The 21,877-nt window shown below is 42.5% G+C and overlaps 1 protein-coding gene across 1 annotated transcript; it reads right to left on the bottom strand.

The window, feature by feature from the left end:
* Positions 1-1,228: 1,228 nt before the first annotated feature.
* On the bottom strand, positions 1,229-21,540 carry vps35 (VPS35 retromer complex component). Its single transcript, XM_057850176.1, has 16 exons — positions 21,430-21,540; positions 14,870-14,968; positions 14,714-14,810; positions 14,452-14,575; positions 14,027-14,209; positions 13,740-13,959; positions 13,466-13,549; positions 11,364-11,473; positions 11,204-11,300; positions 10,919-11,067; positions 10,651-10,858; positions 10,428-10,583; positions 6,618-6,740; positions 5,285-5,704; positions 5,072-5,215; positions 1,229-1,667 (listed from the first exon to the last, which is right to left on the bottom strand). Exons 1-16 carry the CDS (start codon positions 21,430-21,432, stop codon positions 1,488-1,490), a joined length of 2,397 nt encoding a protein of 798 aa, XP_057706159.1. The 5' UTR covers positions 21,433-21,540; the 3' UTR covers positions 1,229-1,487.
* Between the last annotated feature and the right edge of the window lie 337 nt (positions 21,541-21,877).

Below are 21,877 nucleotides of genomic sequence, written 5' to 3'. Positions count from 1 at the left end.
GCAAATTTGAAATTTTTCGTATTCTCCGAGTCACCATGTAAACGGCCCCATAGTTATAAACTCTAATCATGTTGAGTCGTCATAAATCGGGTGTGCAGAAAAGAAAAGATCAAGATCATAGAGGTGAAGGAGAAAAAAATCACGTTTTTAAAAGGGAGACAAGAAGCCAGAGAATTAGGGCTAGAGTTGGCTGTGGACGGTGACGTCGGTAAGTGAACAACAGCCGTCAACACTGAACGCTTACATTCGCGATCACTGTGACCAAAGCCCAATTTGAGTCCGTCACCAGCCGCTTGTAGCCTATTGAGCTGCGGAATGACAAGATATGCTGCTCGCGTTGAGGAGAGAGAAGGTGATGGGAGATCAGGGATATATGTTAGTCTGTGGGGAGGAGGTGCGCGAAGCTTTGCCAGTGACTGTAGCTGGAGGAGAGCGAGCCTTCAGTAAAACAAATAAACTACTTACGCTCCACCATATCACATGGCAGGTTTAACAACCTAGCCATGCTCTCCACTGAGTGTGATCTTGCTCAAAAACTAGATTTCACAGATGTTATAAATGGCTTTGCTGTCAAAAAATCTAGGTGCATCACTGTTTGAGGGCTTGATAACCCCAGGGAGGTGGAAGGGGCAGACTTTATTTATACTGTCAGGCTTAGCAGGCAGGCATAGCACTCTCAGTTGTATTGTATTGTAGCCTACATGGGAAATTAGATGGAAATTGTTTATATTGTCACATAACATTACAGTCTGTTAAATTTAACTGTCCATCTCAAATAATTTGAAAATTTACTGTCATTGCTTGCAAAGTGTTAAAATTAATTCGTGTTATCGTGACAAGCCAGTGGCAGGGATTGGGTGGGGGTGTCCTATAATGGTCTCTTGTCCCCAGGTCTGTTGACAGCCCTGCATTCTGGTGTCACTTCCTTTTCAGTAACCCCAAATCAACAGGAAGTGACTGAAAGTCAACAGGAATTGACGTGAAATGCCGCCAAACGAACTCCTTGCCCGGCACTGGCTACCACTGACAATAGACGTCCAATCCGTTCGAAGTGGGACTTCAAACGGAGTGGACGTCTTCTAGTGATAACAAATCACTCAATTGGAATGAGTTTGAGTTTGTCACTAGATAAGACATCGAATCTCCGAATGGATTGGACTTCTCTCGCCATCAGGGCCAGTTCAAAAGCCAATTTCGTTCTCTTGGAGACAACACGGGACGCTCGATATATTAAGCATAATCCTTTATTCTCTCCATACAGCGCGTATGCAAAATGAACAAAAAGCAAGTCGATTGTTAAGAAGATATTTTTCATAAATGACGAGCAGAATTCCTATGGCCTGGGATTGAACACGGGGGGAGATTTACAAGTGAGGGAGGGGCTCTCGCGCGGTCACGTGATCGGGGAGGCGGGGCTCAGACGACACACGAGCGGACACCAAGCGGGTTCAAGACGGAAGAGCGAGCGGATCGAAAGGGGCTTTTTTTTAGAGGACCAGTCCTTCGTAGACGGGCCCCTCGGACTCGGGGGCCTCCCTCTGCAGGCGCAGGTGCTCCAGCGTGTTTTGGAAGTGTTTGTTGATCTGCTCGCTCTCCTCGCCCGCTTCCAGGTTGGGGAGGTCCTCCCGGATCTTCTGAATCAGCTGGTTCAGAACCTGCACCGTCACCTGCCGGCCCAAAACAAAGCCACGGGTGAGCTAAAGAGATATTAGTAGGCCGGGAAATGGTCTTTAAACTAGAAATTGCAATTTCTGGAGAAATTACTATGGGGCTTTGCTGTGCGAGATACAGATCTAAGAACCGTCCAGGTTGATTTGAGGACATTTCAGGTACACTTCATGTTGATATCGGGTCACTTCCTGTTGATTTGGAGACATTTTTGGGACACATGCTGCTGATATCAGGTCACTTTGTGTTGCTTTGGGGACATTTCAGGGACACTTCCTGTTGATTTGGGGACATTTGGGGGAAACATCCTGTTGCCATCAGGTCACTTCCTGTTGATTTGGGGACATTTCGAGGACACTTCCTACTGACGTCGGCTCACTTCCCGTTAATTTGGGGACATTTCAGGGACACTTCCTACTGATATCACGTCACTTCCATTTGATTCGGGGACTTTTGGGGGACACTTCCAGTTGATATCAGGACTCTTCCTGTTGATTTGGGGACATTTCTGGGACACCTCCTGTTGATATCAGGTCACATCCTGTTGATTTGTTGACATTTCTGGGACACATCCTGTTGACATCAGGTCACTTCTTGTTGATTTGGGGACATTTGGGGGACACGTCCTGTTGCCATCAGGTCACTTCCTGATGATTTGGGGACATTTCGAGGACACTTCCTATTGACATCGGGTCACTTCCCGTTAATTTGCGGACATTTCGGGGATACTTCCTATTGATATCAGGTCACTTCCATTTGATTCGGGGACATTTCAGGGACACTTCCTATTGATATCAGGTCACTTCCTGTTGATTTGGGGACACGTCCCATTGATATCATGTCAGTTCCTGTTGATTTGGGGACATTTCGGGGACACTTCCTATTGATATCAGGTCACTTCCATTTGATTCGGGGACCTTTGGGGGACACTTCAAGTTGATATCAGGTCACTTCAAGTTGATTTGGGGACATTTCTGGGACACATCCTGTTGATATCAGGTCACATCCTGTTGATTTGGTGACATTTCTGGGACACATCCTGTTGACATCAGGTCACTTCCTGTTGATTTGGGGACATTTGGGGGACACTTCCTGTTTCCATCAGGTCACTTCCTGTTGATTTGGGGACATTTGGGGGACACGTCCTGTTTCCATCAGGTCATTTCCTGTTGATTTGGGGACAGTTCAGGACACTTCCTACTGACAGCGGGTCACTTCCCGTTAATCTGGGGACATTTCGGGGACACATCCTGTTGACATCAGGTCACTTCCTGTTGATTTGGGGACATTTGGGGGACACTTCCTGTTTCCATCAGGTCACTTCCTGTTGATTTGGGGACATTTGGGGGACACGTCCTGTTTCCATCAGGTCATTTCCTGTTGATTTGGGGACAGTTCAGGACACTTCCTACTGACAGCGGCTCACTTCCCGTTAATTTGGGGACATTTCGGGGATGCTCTCTATTGATATCAGGTCACTTTCATTTGATCTGTGGACATTTCAGGGAGACTTCCTATTTATATCAGGTCCTGTTGATTTTGGGACATTTTGGGGACACATGCCGTTGATATTAGGTCACTTCCTGTTGATTTGGGGACTTTTGGGCGACACTTCCTGTTGATATTAGGTCACTTCCTGTTGATTTGGGGACATTTGGGGGGACACGTCCTGTTGCTATCAGGCCACTTCCTATTGATTTGAGGACATTTCGGGGACACTTCCTGTTGATGTCAGGTCACTACCTGTTGATTTGGGGACATTTCTGGGACACGTTCCGTTGATATCACTTCACTTCCTGTTGTTTTAGGGACTTTGCCGGGACACGAGACAGTGTAAAGCGCTTTGAGTGCCTTAAAAGGTGGAAAGGCGCTATACAAGCGTAACACCATTTACCATTACATTCTGTTGATTTTGGGACATTTCTGGGACACATCCTGTTGACATCAGGCCACTTCCTATTGATTTGGAGACTTTTGGGCGACACTTCCTATTGACATCAGGTCATTTCTTGTTGACTTGGGGACATTTAGGGGACACGTCCTGTTGCTATCAGGTCACTTCCTATTGATTTGAGGACATTTCGGGGACACTTTCTGTTGTTTTGGGGTCATTTTTGGGATACTCTGTTGATTTGGGGGCATTTCAGGGACACGTTCCGTTGATATCACTTCACTTCCTGTTGATTTAGGGACTTTTCTGGGACACTTCCTATTGATTTGGGGACATTTCTGGGACACTTTTTGTTGATTTGGGGACATTTCGAGGACACGTTGTGTTGATTTGGGGACATTTCTAGGACACGTTCTGTTGATATCCCGTCACTTCCTGTTGATTTGGGGGCATTTGGGAAACACTTCCTGTTGATTTGCTGACATTTTGGGGACACATCCTGTTAATATCAAGTCACTTCCTGTTGATTTGGGGACATTTGGGGGACACTTCCTGTCGATATCAGGATGTATCAGGAAATCATGTTCATTTCGGGACACAGGCTTTTTTGCCATTGAAAATGAATGGGAAATTTGGACGTACATGGCCGTCAATGGCATTGACATACATATGCGTCAATGGAATCCAAGTACATTGGCGTTAATAGAATAGACATACATGGCTGATGTGATATCACTCGGCTACGCTCCTCTGCAGAGCTGCTGGATTCTAAATGTTGCTGTTCAAACTGCAATTATTGACATTCAATGGTAAGTTTTAATAACTTTATCCTGAAAACATAGTCAAGACAATTGATTGTAAGGGTCCTCGATGATTTTCACATGTGCATGTGTTCTTTTATTATTGATGATACTTCAGTTTACATATTTAAATGGTCAGATATTAATATTTCAATGGGGCAAAATAACATGCCTTTTCTCTAAAATATATTGTTATAATGTACTGTAAATATTTTCAGTATAAAAATTAATTTGGTGTTCAAAAAGTCTTTTTCTCCAAACTTGAGTCTTGAAAAAGAGGGGGTCGTCTTATAATCAGGGCCGTCTTATATTTGGGCCAATACGGTAATCGGGATTTTATAAGGGAACGGGAGAGTCTCATGGAAACTCATATATGGCTAAGGTAGGTGCCTGTTTTGGTTTTAGGTTGGTAGCAGGTTTGGTTTTGAAAATATTTTAATTTCAAGTTTTTGAAAATAGGCCCCCTCCGAATCGGCCCCGTTTTCCGTGTCATGTCAGTAGGTTATGAACTCTATGGCCTGATGTAAAAAATGTACTTTCCCTTTAAGTATTTATGCCAACATGAATTTTTATTTCAATACATGAAATGTAATGTACTTAATGTCAACATTTCATTTTAACCTTAGTAGAGTTTTTTTCCCCTTTATTAGGATTTCCATTTTATGTCTCCATTTTAGCTATGATGTATTGATTTGACTTTTGCGGTTCTTACAGCGTCGTTTTCCCTCTCGTAGAAGCAGACGTATCGGTTGAGGATTTCGATGAAGAGCTGCACTTGCAGCGATGGGTCCATGCACTGGTTGGCGATCTTGAGCGCTTTCTTCAGACACTCCATCACGCGCTTGCCATCTCGGATCTGAGGAGCGAAAAGCCGACACCCTCAAAGAGACGTCGAGGGAGATAACAGTAGAGGAGGCGGAGTCACCTCTTGTTGGTTCTTGTCGCTGCTGCGTCCGGACCAGAAGAGGTGCGCGCAGATGCTGACGGCGCGACACTGGTCGGGTTTCTTCAGCAGCTTGGAGGCGGCCAGCGCGCACTGCGTCCTCAGCGGCTCATGGTTTTCCTCGCCAAAGCAGCGGGTGCGCTCGAAGGTGCCGATGATCAGCGTGATGGCGGCCAGCTGCGCTTTGGAGTCGCCGATCTCGTCCTCGTACAGCGAGAAAGCTTGCGACATGAACTCGTAGGCCACCGTCTCGTGGTTCTCGAAGCCGATCTCGCCGGCCGCCAGCGCCCCCTGCAGGAAGAGTCGCAGGGGCAGCTCGGCCAGTTCGGCCTTGATCAGCGCGCTTATGGTCTGGTGGGCGAACGAGAAGATCTTCTGACACTTTTTCTCCCACTTGTCATCCTGAAGGAGGGAGATAAAAAACGTAAGTATTACCAAACAGTACTTGGCTATCCGAGTATCGCAGTCAGATTTCATCAGACTTTAGTATTTCAGTGCGATTGACGATGATAGACATGAGTTTATCACTTGTGGACATCCAATCCATTTGAAGTGAGATGGTTCGTTCATTCGCTGCTAACCCTCCCACTTCAAATAGATAAGTATCATTGTTTTCTTCAACATGAATATTTCATATTACAAAAATGTATCGGGAGACTAAAACATAAGACGAAGGCCGTTTTTTGTCCCGACAAAAATGTGCTATGGTTTCTGTCATATGTTCGCAATTTGTGACATTTTCTTATTATATGTGTAGTTAGCCTGCATCGTAGCGGTGTTTGGTTGTGTCACTCATGTGACATGCTAACTAACACTCTCCAGTGTGCTCTCCAGGCTTGCTTGTTTTGAAACAAATGGTAAGATTTGTTTTATCTCGCAATGTTGCTTTAGCCTTTAAAGATGTGTACTGAATGATCATCACACACTAAATCTAACTCGTAGCATTAGCATTTAGCATGGAAAAATATGACTAGTAGTATTTTTGACCAAAAGACAGACAGAAATTAAATAGACGTAAAATAAAAACAAAACTACTAGAAGATGTTTAAAAAAGTATACTTTTCCAAAATTGTAGCAGGACAGTATTGGCATTAGGTGTTAAAATCGGTATCAGGACCCCAAAAATGTCAACATATCAGGTGAAGCACTGTTAACGTGACTAGCTCCAAATAATTCAGAAGCACAACAGAATGTCGGCTGAATTCAAGCTTCTTATGCAGGAATGATTCAATGTTATTGTCATAATTTGTTGCATGCCAATAAAACCGCCAGTAATTTGGAAAAGCCTGGGTTAAGAATAGGTGAAGACCCTTACCAGTGAGGAGTTTTCCTTGTATCTGAATGCCAGCTGGTAGGCGGCAAAGACTAGAGGCGGCAGCGTGTATCGGATCCTTTGGTTCCCGCCCGCGCCGAAGTGCTTACGGGCCGTGTTGAGGATCTGCATTCAAACACAAGGGCTCGACGTTAGGTGTTTACTAATTGCCTGGGCAAGTGACCTTTAAATACAGGTGTCATACACCTTTTTATGGCCAAATTCAACCACTTTTTAAAGACTTCCAAGAACAATTTTCTAGTAATTTTTCAGCGTTATTGAAGGTGCCGATTCCTAATCCCCTAGGAGGATGCGTTCCTGGCGGCAGTGAGCGTTTTGTGGCAAACTGTCCAATAACAGAGGTGCTGGTGTAATGATAGCTTTTCATATTTATTTATTTATTCATATTCATATTTATTTATTTATTAATTTAGATTAGAATGTGACATAGGAATTAGAGGAGCAGCCCTCTGCTGGTTTAAATCATATTTATCTAATAGGTACCAGTTTGTCAATGTAAACCAGCAATCATCACCGTACTCTAGAGTTAGTTATGGTGTGCCGCAAGGATCGGTCCTCGGGCCCATCTTGTTTACGCTGTAAATGCTTCCTCTAGGTAATATCATCAGAAAACATAGCATTAACTTTCATTGTTAAGCTGACGACACACAACTGTATTTATCAATTAAACCTGAGCAGATCAGGCAGGTGGACAAACTAAGCACCTGCGTCCGAGATATAAATACCTGGATGAGCACTATCTATCTTCTACTTAATCCTGAAAAGACAGAAGTCCTTATAATAGGCCCGAAAAGTGTGAGAAACTCTTTAGCTGCCCAGATAGTCACTCTGGACAATGTAAGTGTAGCCTCCAGCACCACAGTTAAAAACCTAGGAGTTTTATTCGACCCTGACTTATCGTTTAAAGCTCACATTAAACAAACCTGCAGAACGGCCTACTTTCACCTGCTCAACATAGCCAAAATTAGAAATATTTTATCTAAAAGTGATGCAGAAAAATTAATTCACGCGTTCGTTACATCGAGATTGGATTACTGTAACTCCCTACTTGCAGCTTGTCCTAAAAGTTCTCTAAAAGGTCTTCAGCTTGTCCAAAACGCAGCAGCAAGACTTTTAACAGGAACCAATAGAAGAGAGCACATCACCCCTGTGCTCCAGGCCCTTCACTGGCTTCCAGTCGAGTTTAGAATTAAATTTAAAATCCTCCTTCTTACATTTAAGACCATTAATGGGTTGGGGCTATCTTATCTCACCGATGCTCCATTTTCCATACCGCCCCAACAGAACACTCCGCTCTCAGAATGCAGGTCTACTGGTAGTTCCCAGGGTTTCTAAAAGTACTGTCGGAGCTAGAGCCTTTAGCCACCAAGCCCGTTTTATGGAATCAGCTTCCAGCTAATATTAAAGAAGCCGAGACAGTCTGCACATTTAAGACTAGATTAAAACGTTCCTATTCAACAAAGCTTATGGTCAGGCTAGTTGAAGTCTGAGTAGACTCAAAGTTTAGTCTAAGCTGCACTAGAAGCTATAAAGCTGGGGGAAGTACAGCCATTGAGTTCTATCTCCTTTTTCTCACTCTACCTACCACTTCTCTTACTTTATCTCTATTTTCCAGTGTTAATATCTAGTTGTCTAGTCTCTTCATCACTAGTCACCTGGTGTCCCCTTTCCCCCCTCCCCTCTGGGGAGGGGCTATTTTTCAGCTGCAGCCTTCTGACTGTCCGGACCCCAAGCAGGATGGACGTCCTCGTTGCTACCCCCGTCTCATCTGGCTAGATGGACCGCTTCTTGTTCCTTTACTCCACTGCATCTTTACGGACTGTAATTTCGCCTGCTAATTCCCATTAGCGATCCTGGGGCTTCCTGTCTATCCATCCTGGGATTGGATCTCTCCTGACTGTGGTACTCCCCAAGGTTTCTCATTTTTCTCCCGAAGACTCTGGAGTTTTTGGAGTTTTTCCTTGCCGACATGTAGGGTCTAAGGATGGGGGAAACCCAGGACTTGAATTTATTTATTGATATCTCTTGCTTCATTTGCTGTTTCTGATTGTGTATCATATTGCCTCTGCAAAGCCCCTTGTGACAACGCTGTTGTGATCCAGGGCTATACAAATAAAATTGAATTGAATTGAATTTTCATCTTTCTGCTGTGAACAGGACTGAGTTTATCACTAGTATACATCTAATTTGCTTGAAGTGAGAGGGTGGTAGCGAATGAATGAATGAATGTGTGTTCATTTGCACCTCCCAGTCAACATAGATTGGACGACTTGTGCAGTCCATGGCAGCCAATGAGTGGTGTATAACAACTAAAACAAAGAATTTTTTTTTTTTTTCCGGATTTTGGTGTGTGTGTGTGGGGGGGTTTGCAGTTTGGCGTTTGTTGTTCATTTACCCTCAGCGAATGAGTGCCCTATAATGACTAAAAGATCAAATAAATTACCATTTTGTTTTGGTCGGGGTTGTTTTTTTTGGTGTTTTTTTCAGCTTTGCTAAAAATAAATGTTGTTGCATTTTTTTGGCTATTTTGCCAATTTTTCTTTATGTTTTTTATTTTGCAGTTTGGCGTTTTTGTTGTCCATTTGCCCCCTCCCAGTCAATAGGAATTGGACAGCTAGGGCTGTCCATGGCAGCGAATGAGTGCCTCATAATGATTAAACGAAAACATTAAAAAAGTGTCATTTTTGTCCATTTTGGGGGTTATTACATTTTTTTTTTGTTTTTTTTTTTTTTTTTAGTTTTTCAGTTTTGCCATTTTTTCTGTAATTTACAGTTTGGCATCTATTGTTTTTGCGTGTTTTTTTGCTGTTTTCGCAGGGTTTTTGCCTGAGGTCAGTTTATTTTCCCGCATTTTCTGTGATTTTTTTCATTTTTCATAATTGTCGTTTTCAAGTTTTTTTATTGTGAATTTTTTTGCATTGGGTTTGCTGGGTTTGTTTTTTTTTTCTTCTTGTATTTGTTTAGAGCACATTAAACGTAATATACAAAAATATGACAAGATTCAATAACAATCCCTGATGCTTGTGAAGTGAATCACAGGCCCCTGTTGTCTCGCATGACCACCCACCAGTGCCCCCTGTTGACGGATTTCCATCATTGCGACAGAAAACTTTCCCCCTTAGGAGTTGTTTATGTTCGGTTGGAAATGAGACATCTCCTGGTCCAGGCTAGCTTAGCTTTAGCCATCCAAGAGAAGGTTACGATGTCTTAAGATGTGCAAACCCCATTCTACCGTCAGTCATTTTTTATTTTTTTTAAATAAACACTTGACTAATGAGGGAAAGCAAAAAAAAAAAACTGAAAAAAGTCCTGAAAATGGGGTCACCATCAGCGGGTACGTACGGAGCCCTTTAAGCAACATCGACAGAAATAAAATAAATTTAAGCAGTCTGGTGCGCACCAGATTGTTTCTCGTCACCAGAAACTATCTGGTAAACGTTAGCCTTATATAGCATTAAACTAGAGGACTTTTACTATGCAAGTTAGCCAATTGTTGCATTGTTGTAATTGGCTAACTTGCATAGTAAAAGTCCGCTAGCTTTCTATGCTATATAATGCTAATGTTTACAAAATTTGCTAACTTGCATAGCAAAGGTTTGCTAACTAAAATGCTATAAATGATAATATTTACAACAACTGGCTAACTTGCATAGCAAAAGTCTGCCTGCTTAAATGCTATATAGCGCTAATGTTTACCAGAAAGTTTCACCAGATTGCCCCAGATTGCTTAAATTTATTTTGTTTCTGTCGATGTCCCTTCAATGGCTCCGTAGGTACGTGACGGCAACCCACCAAGTACTGCTGGTCGGGGTCGTCTGAGCGCAGCAGGTGAATAAAGCGGCCCACGAGGCTCTGCTCCTCGGCAAAGTCCTCGGGGTCCGGGTCGTCCGCCGGCTGGTCAGGCTGGTCCTGGATCAGCGTGGACACTAGGTTTAAGATGGAGTCCACCTGCCGGGAAAAGAGGGAGGGTGAGGACTTACAACTTTGGCAAAAAAGTCCAAAATGTCCATCTCACCTGCTCTTGCGCCACGATTGTGGTGTTGTACTCTAGCGTGTTGCTGAGCACGTAGCAGCTCATGCTCTTGCGAGACTCGTAGTCAAAGTACTCAAAGAGCGGCGGGAAGTGCTTGAGCCGCAACACCGTCAGAATGTCGTTGTACGTGTCCACCGGGATTTTCAACAGACGCGTCAGCTCCTTGGAGACGGCGCTGCTCGTGGCTATGCTACAGGAAACAGCCGGCGTCTCAGCGCGCGCTTCGGGAAGGCGGCGGCGAGTCACCTACTGTTCTAGGTTGAGCTTGTTGAAGATCTCCACCGTGCTCTCCAGCACTTTGTCCACGTAGTCCACGCGGTCAGGGTAGCACTTCATGGCCAGGTTGATGAGGGACACCTGCAGGGACACCACGTCCTCAGACGGCATGTCCTGCCGCGACTGAAATTCAAAAGCAAAAATGTGTTAACTTGATAGTTGACCAATCATTGCTATTAGGTGACTCAACGGTTCATGTATAAATTATGCTTTGCTACTTGCTCTCAGGTTTACTGTGTACTGCGTGTGTACTGAGTACCTGTATCACGGTGGCCACTTGCTGCGAGAAGATGTCAAAAAGCTTGATCTCGGCCGGAATCCCGGGTCCGTCTTCTCGGTGAGCGAACAATGCCAGTCTGAAAAAGGAAAGTTTTTCTCCGTCAAGTTGTTTGGCACGATCAGTGTCTTTTAGAACTGACCTGTCGATGAGGGCGATGATAATGTTTTTGACGTTGACGTATTGATGGAGTTCGGCGCAGGAGCGGAGGAACGGGTTGAGGGTCTGCAAGTGGAACTCATCCGGGAACACCTGGCGGGAGGATAAGAAGAGGAGAGGCTAAGCCACATGTGTTAAATAGGAATAGGAACCTCTTGGGAGCTCACAATACAATACAGTGATGATCACACGGTATGGCGATACAACAATGATCGATACCAGAAAAAACAAGCTTTTTTCTTCCTTGTGCTGTGAACTGGATTGAGTTTATCACTAGTAGACATCTAATCCGTTTGAAGCAGGAGGGAACTAATTCATTTGCTGCCATCCCTCCCACTTCAAACGGATCGGACGTCTAAGGCCGTCAGCGGCAGCAAATGCAGGGCAACGAGTTGATTTTCTGTTGATTTTTTGTCTCCTACTGTTAAATTTGAGGCATTTACGGTTTACTTCCAGTTAAATTGAGGGCATTCGAACTGCAAACCATCGCTCCTAGGTTACTTTCAGTTGATTTTCAGTCAATTCCTATTGAATTTGGGGACATTCTTAAGTCACTTCCTTTTAGTAACCCAAAATCAACGGGAAGCGACTCATCGACGCGCGAAAACTCAACAGGAGATGACATGTGGACGCCCAAAAACTCAACAGGAGATGACATGTGGATGCCCAAAAACTCGACAGGAAGCAACCCGTCGACGCCCGAAAATTCGACGGGAAGCCACCCGTCGATGCCCGAAAACTCAACAGGAAGCCACCCGTCGACGCCCGAAAACTCGCCGGGAAGCGACTGGTCGACGCCCGAAAACACGACGGGAAGCGACCGGTCGACGCCCGAAAACACGACGGGAAGCGACCGGTCGACGCACAAAAAAAATCAAGGGGAAGCGACCCGTCCCTGCCCAAAAGAAATCAACAGGAAGCCACCTGTCGAAGCCCAAAAAAAAACCAACAGTAGACGACCCATCGACGCCCGAAAAAAAACAACAGTAGTCAACCCGTCGACATCCAAAAAAAAAAATCAAGGTGACATGACATGTGGACGCCCAAAAACTCAACAGGAGATGACATGTGGATGCCCAAAAACTCGACAGGAAGCAACCCGTCGACGCCCGAAAATTCGACGGGAAGCCACCCGTCGATGCCCGAAAACTCGACGGGAAGCCACCCGTCAAAGCCCGAAAATAAAATCAACAGCAAATGACCCTTCAATGCCAGAAAAAAAAAAAAATCAATGGGAAGTGACCTGTCAACGCCGGGGTAAAAAAAAAAAAATCAACGGGACTTTACCCGTCAACGCCCGAAAAAAATCCAAGGGGAAATGACCCTTCAATGCCCGAAAAAAGCCAATGGGAAGTGACCCATCAACGCCAAAAAAAAAACCAACAGGAAGTGACCAGTCAACGCCCGAAAATAAAATCAACAGCAAATGACCCTTCAATGCCAGAAAAAAAAAAAAAAAAAAAAAAAATCAATGGGAAGTGACCCTGTCAACGCCGGGGTAAAAAAAAAAAAAAAAAAAAATCAACGGGAATTTACCCGTCAACGCCCGAAAAAAATCCAAGGGGAAATGACCCGTCAATGCCCGAATAAAGCCAATGGGAAGTGACCCATCAACGCCGAAAAAAAACTAACAGGAAGTGACCAGTCAACGCCCGAAAAACAAAAATTGACGGGAAGTGACCGTCAACGCCAAGAAAAAAAAAAAAAAAAAATTACGGAGAGTGACCCGTCAATGCCGGGAAGAAAATCTATGGAAAGTGACCCATCAACGCCTGAAACTCAACAAAAAGTGACCCGTCAACGGCAAAAAAACAACAGGAAGTTACCTGTCAATGCCAAAAATCAACAAGAACTGACGTGAAATGCCCCAAAAACAACTCATTGCCTGGCATTGGCTGCCATTGACGGCCATAGACGTTCAGTCCTTTTGAACTGGGAGGGATGGCAGCGAATTAACTCATTCCCTCCCACTTCAAACGGATTGGACGTCTACTAGTGATAAACACATTAGAATTCACAGCAAAATTGGATGCCTATCATCGTCAAATCCACAGCAGAAGGATAATTGGACGCCACATCTTCTACCTGGATGATGCACTCCATCAGGTACTCCTGCGCCAGCGAGTCTCGGCAGTTGACAACTTGTTCCAGCACACCGGGAAGCACGACCTGTGCAAAGAAATGTCATAAAACATGAAGTACTAAGGTAAGATGGGGGGTGGGGGGGGGGGGGGTCTGCGTGACATCAACACTACAAATTTAAAGTAAAGCATCTACAAAAACGTTGCAACACAAAGGAAAATTTTACAGCGCAAACAAAGAACAACACCGATACGAAGGAGGACAAAGGCGGGCCGACCTGCTTGTACTTGTCCACGTTGACGCCCTCCAGCTGGCTTAGGCGGACCAGGTTGGTGCCCACCAAGATGCGCAGCTCCTGCCGCTCCTTCTCGCGCTTCTCCCGGTCTCGGCTGTGGCCCTGATGCTGCATGCGCACCCACAGCTTGTTCATCTCGGCAAAGTTGAGCAGCACAAAGTCGACCGAGTCGTTAATGTCACCCGTCATCTCCTCCGACCCTCTGTCCGGACGCAAAAAATTTAAAAATGGAGAAGTCGCCGGGGCGTTTTGGCGGCGGGGAGACTCACTCGGTCTGCTCGCCGTCGTCGGGAAGGATGTTGCGGGTGCACTGCAGCAAGTAGTTCCTGAGGAAAAGGCCTCTGAGAGGGTGCTGCACGCCACGGCACATCTCCACCAGGTCCTTCAGGATGTCCTTGCGAGACTGCGGGAAGGAGCGTACGTACACCACGCCCACTGTGATCAGCAGGTAGCTAAAGGAAACACAAAAACAAAACGCCGCTTACAAAATTTGGACTAGCTACTTAGAAATATTGATTAGTCACATATTCTGCATTTTTCCTCTCGAAGTTTGTATAAGAATTGAGGATATATGTGCCATTTTCTACCATTTCAAATATCTTTTTAAATATTTGTGTATTTTTCACGTCATAAGTAAGTATGATTTTCCCTAAAAAAAAAAAAAAAAAGGCTCCTGATATTATTTTCAACTCACAGCCTGGGAATAATGTTGCCCGCGTACTGGACCAGCTCGTACAGGTCGGCCACCTTGCGGCCTTTGGCGAATTCGTCCGTCAGATAGACCTCCAGGTAGTGCAGCTCGTCCGAGATGGCCATGTCTGCGCGTCATGTCAGCTAAGGAACAACCACATGGACGTCCGATGATCCATTTTGAACTGGGAAGGGCAAGCAGCAATCGTTCCCAGTTCAAATGAACTGGGATATTTGGGCGCCATAGCACTTGAAATTGAGGATACACAGCTCATAGTAGCTTTTGGGCGACAACATGGAGGTCCTTAGTTCTCCCAGCATGTTGGAAGCATGCTTCAGCGCATCCATCAGCTTGTTCTTGTCCTGCAAGCAATGACGCAGTCAAGGAAAGCCCAACAGAAGATGAGATAACATGAGCCTACCAGGCATCGCTTCATCTGGAACGACTGCACCTTGACCGCCTGCACGGCTTCATCCAGAAGCTTCTCCTGCTCATCCAGCGGAGATTGCTGTGTCGTCGGCTACCAAACGAGAGAGGGAGAGAGAAAAAAAAAAAAAAACTTAAAAAGTATCACGTTAATATACTAGTCCTTCTCAAAAAATTAGCATATTGTGATAAAGTTCATTATTTTCTGTAATGTACTGATAAACATTAGACTTTCATATATTTTAGATTCATTACACACAATTGAAGTAGTTCAAGCCTTTTATTATTGTTTTAATGTTGATGATTTTGGCAAAAAAAGTCAAGAAAAAAAAAATCCCTATCTCAAAAAATTTGGATATTTCATCCGACCAATACAAAAAAAGTGTTTTTCAATACAAGAAAAGTCAACCATCAATTAATTATATCTAGGGCTGCAGCTATCGAATATTTTAGTAATTGAGTATTCGACTGAAAATTCTATTGATTAATCGAGTAATCGGATAAAACTTTTAGGTAAGGAGCAATTATAAATATACATGAGAAAACAAGACATTTAATCTAATATTGAACCAACAGCCAACAATTGCATCTCAGAAGTGACTAGAAAAAAAAAAACTTTTTTACTGCTTTCACTCAAAAACTTTATATCTTATAAAAAAAAAAAAATCTTATTTCTTACCTAAAAATTTCATTACACTTGATAACACACTAGGGCTGCAGCTATCGATTATTTTAATAGTCGATTAATCGATGAACTAGTTAGTTCGAATAATCGAGTAATTGGATAAACATGAAAAAATTAAAATACCTGAGCTGGGCCTCAAACGGTATAAAGAAAAATAATAATAAGGATTTACATATTTACAACAAAAGAGCAATTGGCTAACTTACATAGCAAAAGTCCACTAGCTTAAATGCTATAAAATACTAACTTTTTTTTTTTTTTTTTTTTTACAATGCTCTTAACAAATGGTTCAAACACATTCCCACAAAAATTGGCTAAATATACCTTTAACCTAGTTTATGTTGGTCTTAACAGGGAGCAGCTGGATTTGGCCATGTAAAATGAGGTAGACTAGAGGGCAGTGTATCCACCCAAATCAATGAAACTAAATGCAAACACTTTCGAAAACAAACCATTACCACGCCACTTTAATTAACCGAATACTCGAAGCAGCAAAATTTAATTTGAATCTTTTTTTCTAATCGAATACTCGAGTTAATCGATTAATCGTTGCAGCACTAATTATATCAGCTATGCACTCAATACTTGGTCAGGAATCCTTTTGCAGAAATGACTGCTTCAATGCGGCGTGGCATGGAGGCAATCAGCCTGTGGCACTGCTGAGGTGTTATGGAGACCCAGGATGCTTCGATAAGCTCATCCAGTGTTGGGTCTGGTGTCTCTCAACTTCCTCTTCACGATATCCCACAGATTCTCTATGGGGTTCAGGTCAGGAGAGTTGGCAGGCCAATTGAGAACAGTAATGACATGGTCAGTAAACCAGTGGTTTTGGCACTGTGAGCAGGTGCCAGGTCGTGCTGAAAAATGAAATCTTCATCTCCATAAAGCTTTTCAGCAGATGGAAGCATGAAGTGCTCCAAAATCTCCTGATGGCTGGCTGCATTGACCCTGCCCTTGATAAAACACAGTCGAGTAGACCAAAACCAGCAGCTGACAAGGCACCCCAGACCACCACTGACTGTGGGTACTTGACGCTGGACTTCAGGCATTTTGACATTTCCTTCTTCCCAGTCTTCCTTCAAACTCTGGCACCTTGATTTCCGAATGACATGCAAAATTTGCTTTCATCTGAAAAAAGAACTTTGGACCACTGAGCAACAGTCCAGTGCTGCTTCTCTGTAGCCCAGGTCATGCGCTTCTGCCGCTGTTTCGGGTTCAAAAGTGGCTTGACCTGGAGAATGCGGCACCTGTAGCCCATTTCCATCACACGCCTGTGCATGGTGGCTCTGGATGTTTCTACTCCAGACTCAGTCCACTGTTTCTGCAGGTCCCCCAAAGTCTGGAATCGGCCCTTCTCCACAATCTTTCTCAGGGTTCGGTCACCTCTTCTGGTCGTGCAGTGTTTCCTGCCACACTTTTTCCTTCCCGCAGACTTCCCACTGAGGTGCCTTGATACAGCACTCTGGGAACAGCCTATTCGCTCAGAAATTTCTTTCTGTGTCTTAGCCTCTTGCTTGAGTGTGTCAATGATGGCCTTCTGGACAAGCAGTCAGGTCGGCAGTCTTGCCCATGATTGCGGTTTTGAGTAATGAACCAGGCTGGGAGTTTTTAAAAGCCTCAGGAATCTTTCGCAGGGGTTTTGAGTTAATTTGTTGATTCAGATGATTCGGTTAGTAGCTTCTTTAGAGTACCTTTTCATCATATTCTATCTTTTTTTTAGATAGGGATTTTTGGGTTTTCTTGACTTTTTTGCCAAAATCATCAATATTAAAACAATAAAAGTCTTGAACTGCTTCAGTTGTGTGTAATGAATCTAAAATATATAAAAGTCTAATGTTTATCTGTACATTACAGAAAATAATGAACTTTATCACAATATGCCAATTTTTGAGAAGGACCAGTATTAACCCTATACGGTTGAGGTACGCGCCCACATGTCCTCTTTGAAGCCTCGTCACGTTGTAATTAAGGATGTCCCCATCGCATATTTTTGCACCAAAATCCGTGTCAGCTGATTTTGAGAATACAGATAGTCCCACGGGTTACGAATGAGTCCCGTTCTTACGCTGGTGACGTAAACCCAATTCCGCGTAAATCGAAATGAACCCTTTAGGTAACTCAAAATAACTATCCAAAAAGTCCAAAAGTATTGTATTTTGTTTAATGATGGAGGATAAACTGCCCTCTGGAGGCAGAGTTGGGTCTAGCTGGACTGTCGCCTTATGACTGAGGAGCAGACTGGTCTGACATGGATAAAGGACAGCTGCTCTCCGGTTTGGCCCACATAAGGCTGTAAGCTGTTTCAGCTAATATATGTTTGTGTATGCATTTATAAGTTTACAGCTACAGTTTGTGGAGTTACATGGCTAATTTAATTTACTAAACTTACATATTGATCAGACTAGATGAACGTTCGAATACATTGTTTTGTGTCAAGTGATTTATTGTTAAAATGCGTGTCGTTTTGAACATAAGTGTACATATGTACCCATGTTACAGCTTTTTAAATTGTCAAAAGTGAAGGACAAAGGTTCAAAAAGCACAATTGTTTGATGTTCGTATAGCTGAACAACTTTATGTTTAGTGAGGACAGAACACGTCATATTAATAAAGTAAAAAATAAGACACTGTGAGGTACAATAAGGCTAGGTTCATACCGCAGGTCTTAATGCAGAAATCCGATTGTCTCGTGTTTTTCCGACTCGAGTGAAGCATTAACTTGACGGTCTGAATGGGACAAGTCGCATAGAAGTGGACCATTTCATAACTGATCCGGGCCACATTTTTTCAGAATGTGGCGGTGGTCTCAACTGTCAAGTCTCCCAAATCGTAACTCTTGCAGCAATTATGTTAGCAAAGAAAATCAAACAATGTGATTTTCTGTTTTTTTTTTCCCCACATTCTGCCTCTTATGGTTGAGGTTTACCCATGTTGACAATTACAGGCCTCTCTAATCTTTTCAAGTAGTAGAACTTGCACAATTGGTGGTTGACTAAATACTTATTTGCCCCACTGCATATGAATGAAATTTGTTATTAACCTATATTTATAGCTTGTAGCTCAAATGAAGTGTGGTGTCTACATTGTATGTGTATACCGGTGTGTATTGTGCAGTTATGTTGAATGCATGCATGCATATTTTTTTGTTACAGTTTCACAAACTTAAGCAAATTACTTCATATAAAACAAGAAAAGACCAAGCCTTGTGTTTTATTGGAGGACATTCTGCTTGTCAGGCAGTGACAAGGAAATGATCTGTTTTGGGCAGTACACTTATATAAAGGCCTTAGGTTTGGTCTCAACATTGGTAGGGACGATATAACAGCATAACCTGCATCTACACCTTTTGCTGGGGACGGGACATTAATATGACCAAACAGATTGGGGGGTCAGGGACACATTTCTCACAAATATGAACCTATTTAATTGATAGGCTAAATGATCAATGCAAAATAAATCTGTATTGACTCATACTAACGTACATATGTATTAGTTCAAGTGATACATCGTTCGATTCAAACCTTTGTTTTCAAAAACTACTAAAGAAACATTTTGAAAACTTCCAGAATAAATGCCTGGATTTTTTTTTTTTGTTTAGCAAATTTAAATTGCAATATTTATACAGAATTTAAATTATATTAACATACACAATAATATCTTAGCTATCCAGGAATGCAAAAAATAAACAATTGTCTTCAGACCACTCAACATTGTCTAAATAAAGAAATTAAATACAATTGTAAAAACATCTTAGTTAGGGAATAACCAAAAAAAAAAAAAAAAAAAAAAAATGGAACCTTTCTTCAGGTAAAACACTACTGCTTTTGTCCACAAACACAACCAAACTCCAAAAAAACATGAAAGCTTCTTCTGGGTGCTTTAAGACCACATAAATAAACGTAAAATGAAAATTGAGGAGAAGGGGTTAAACATCGCTTCACTACATTTCTCTGAATTAACGTTAACTAGGGGTGTAACGGTACACAAAAATCTCAGTTCGGTACGTACCTCGGTTTTGAGGTCACGGTTCAGTTCATTTTCGGTACAGTAATAAAACAAAATATAATATAATAATAACAATATAATATAATAATAACAAAATATAAATGTGCTCGTTGTTTATTACACACTTTTGTGCTTTCAACAATAGGAACAGTAGCCTATACAAAGCTAGAATTCTGCTCAAAAATTAGCGGGTATTTAAATAATCCAACAACAATTTGCCTTTCAGGCCCAGCGTATTGCTCAGCTTTCTTTCTGAAAGAAAGAAGAAAAAAGAAGTCCTGTGCTAAAGAGAAAAGCAATCCCAATGACAAAGATTTTAACATGTATTTTACAAATGAAATGCCTCAATGAATATTTTTTTCTTATGAACGGTTTTCAAAAGCTTTATTGGTGGATTATCTCAAGTTAAAGCGCCACACAGAAATTAATAAATTTAATTGTGTAAGCAGGATCTGTGTGTTATTCTTCTTATTTAATTACAGGTGTTTTAGCGCATTTCAATTTATTTTATTTAAATGGGCTATTATTTATTTTATTATGTGTTTGTATTTTACAAATGTGATGTAGTATTCATTTATATTGTATATTTTATGTTGTATAACTTTAGTGCCTATGCGAATATTAGCATGTTGTCGACATGTTGCATTTCTGTCTGGGGTGTGAGTGCGTGTGTGTGTGTGTGTGTGTATGGGGGGGGTCATGTCATCAGCCAATCAAACGTGTGTTTGAGGGCAAACAATGGACTGGCACATTCAGCAAGTGAAAAGTGGTAAATGTCAGCCGGAACATAATGAAAGTAATTCACTTAATAACGGTAGGGTCAATTCTAGCCATACAACATATGGAAAGACAATATCTCAATTACCTATATAACTGAACTTATGATATAATGCCAATAAGGTTGCTTAAAAGTTGGTGGGGACAATTTGAGCATCCTGAAAAGTTGCTATTGTCATGACCTTACCATCCCTATGCAAATCTACGTCCTTGACTTTTATACATAGATTTTCTGTTTTAAGGGCTGAAAAGTAAATAAAAAGATAATCCAGAAATACGATGGCATTGCCAAAAGAATCTATACGTTTTATACTCGGCAACACTGCCAGAAAAAGAGGAAGTACGGTAAACAGTACAGTACTGCAACATGTTTGGAACTTTTGTTTAAAAAAATATTTTTTTAAATGATGAATCGTGCCAGCCCCAACATTTGGCCAGGGCTGAAATAAAAATGCAACTTTCTACTCCATGCCTTTCGACAGCTCAGTCTCATCAATTAATCTTGAAGGTTTGACGCAAATACTGCACCTACAAAACTCCAACCAATGGACGAACGCCTTCATTCGATAATGACTGCTATACATCAAACACTTGTTCAATTTTACCACCATAAGCCATGTTTGTATAGTCTACATATGTTGTTGGTAATCATACTCTTTACCGTGAGCGGCAACTTGAACATGACAATTCCTGACATTTGCCCAAACACAACGATAACATTTGACAGCATCCATCCTGCGAAGAGAATATTTAACGTTACAACCAAAATGACACCAATAACCCGTTTCCCCTGTTCTAAGCCAAGAAAAACAACAACAAAAGAGCACAGCGCAGGACACAGTGTTCACATTTTGTATTTCAAAATTTTGGCTTTGAGTTTGTATTCGCTGTTAGCTTAGCTTAGCATATTTTAACTCAGCATCTAGCATAGCCTAGCCTAGCCTCCTTCTCCATGACGGAAGCCTTTAGTTAAATACGAAAATAAAATGTTCGTCGACCTTTTTAAACCTTGCGCGAGTACATAAATAGTCCGCACGCAACTGAAAAGCGGCTGTGTCTGTGCGATTTGGCCGTTAGGTGCGACTTACCATGATTCCAAGTTAGCTTGGTGTCAGAGCAGACCGAGAGCGACGCCTGCCTGTCATGTGACTTGCCGAGATGCGTTCACGGACGCCTCAGACACGTGACGTCAACAAATGAGGCGGGTGGGTGCTGTCAATCTTTTTCTTCGCTTTTTCTGGCAGTTTCGTGCATCGCTGCCCTCCACTGGTTAAAGGACAAACCCTTCGAACAGCTCCATTCGTGCTGCCATTGACGGCGATAGACGTCCAATTCGTTTGGTCAATGCCATTGAAACGTGATCCTTCTGTCTGGGATTAAGATGTGTTCTTCCGATATGTATTGAAGTACTCTTATTTTTATGTTTACAACACCGAATGAACATCGCTATGACAGTAGCAGCAATAATAAAAGATAGAAACAACAACACTACAGGCAACGATACTTTAACACAAATAAGAATATTAGTATCAGCAA

The sequence above is a fragment of the Corythoichthys intestinalis genome, chromosome 1, assembly GCF_030265065.1.
Source record: "Corythoichthys intestinalis isolate RoL2023-P3 chromosome 1, ASM3026506v1, whole genome shotgun sequence".
NCBI lineage: Eukaryota > Metazoa > Chordata > Actinopteri > Syngnathiformes > Syngnathidae > Corythoichthys > Corythoichthys intestinalis.
Note: the sequence above shows the minus strand (reverse complement) of the source record. Positions and strands in the feature narration are given on the sequence as shown.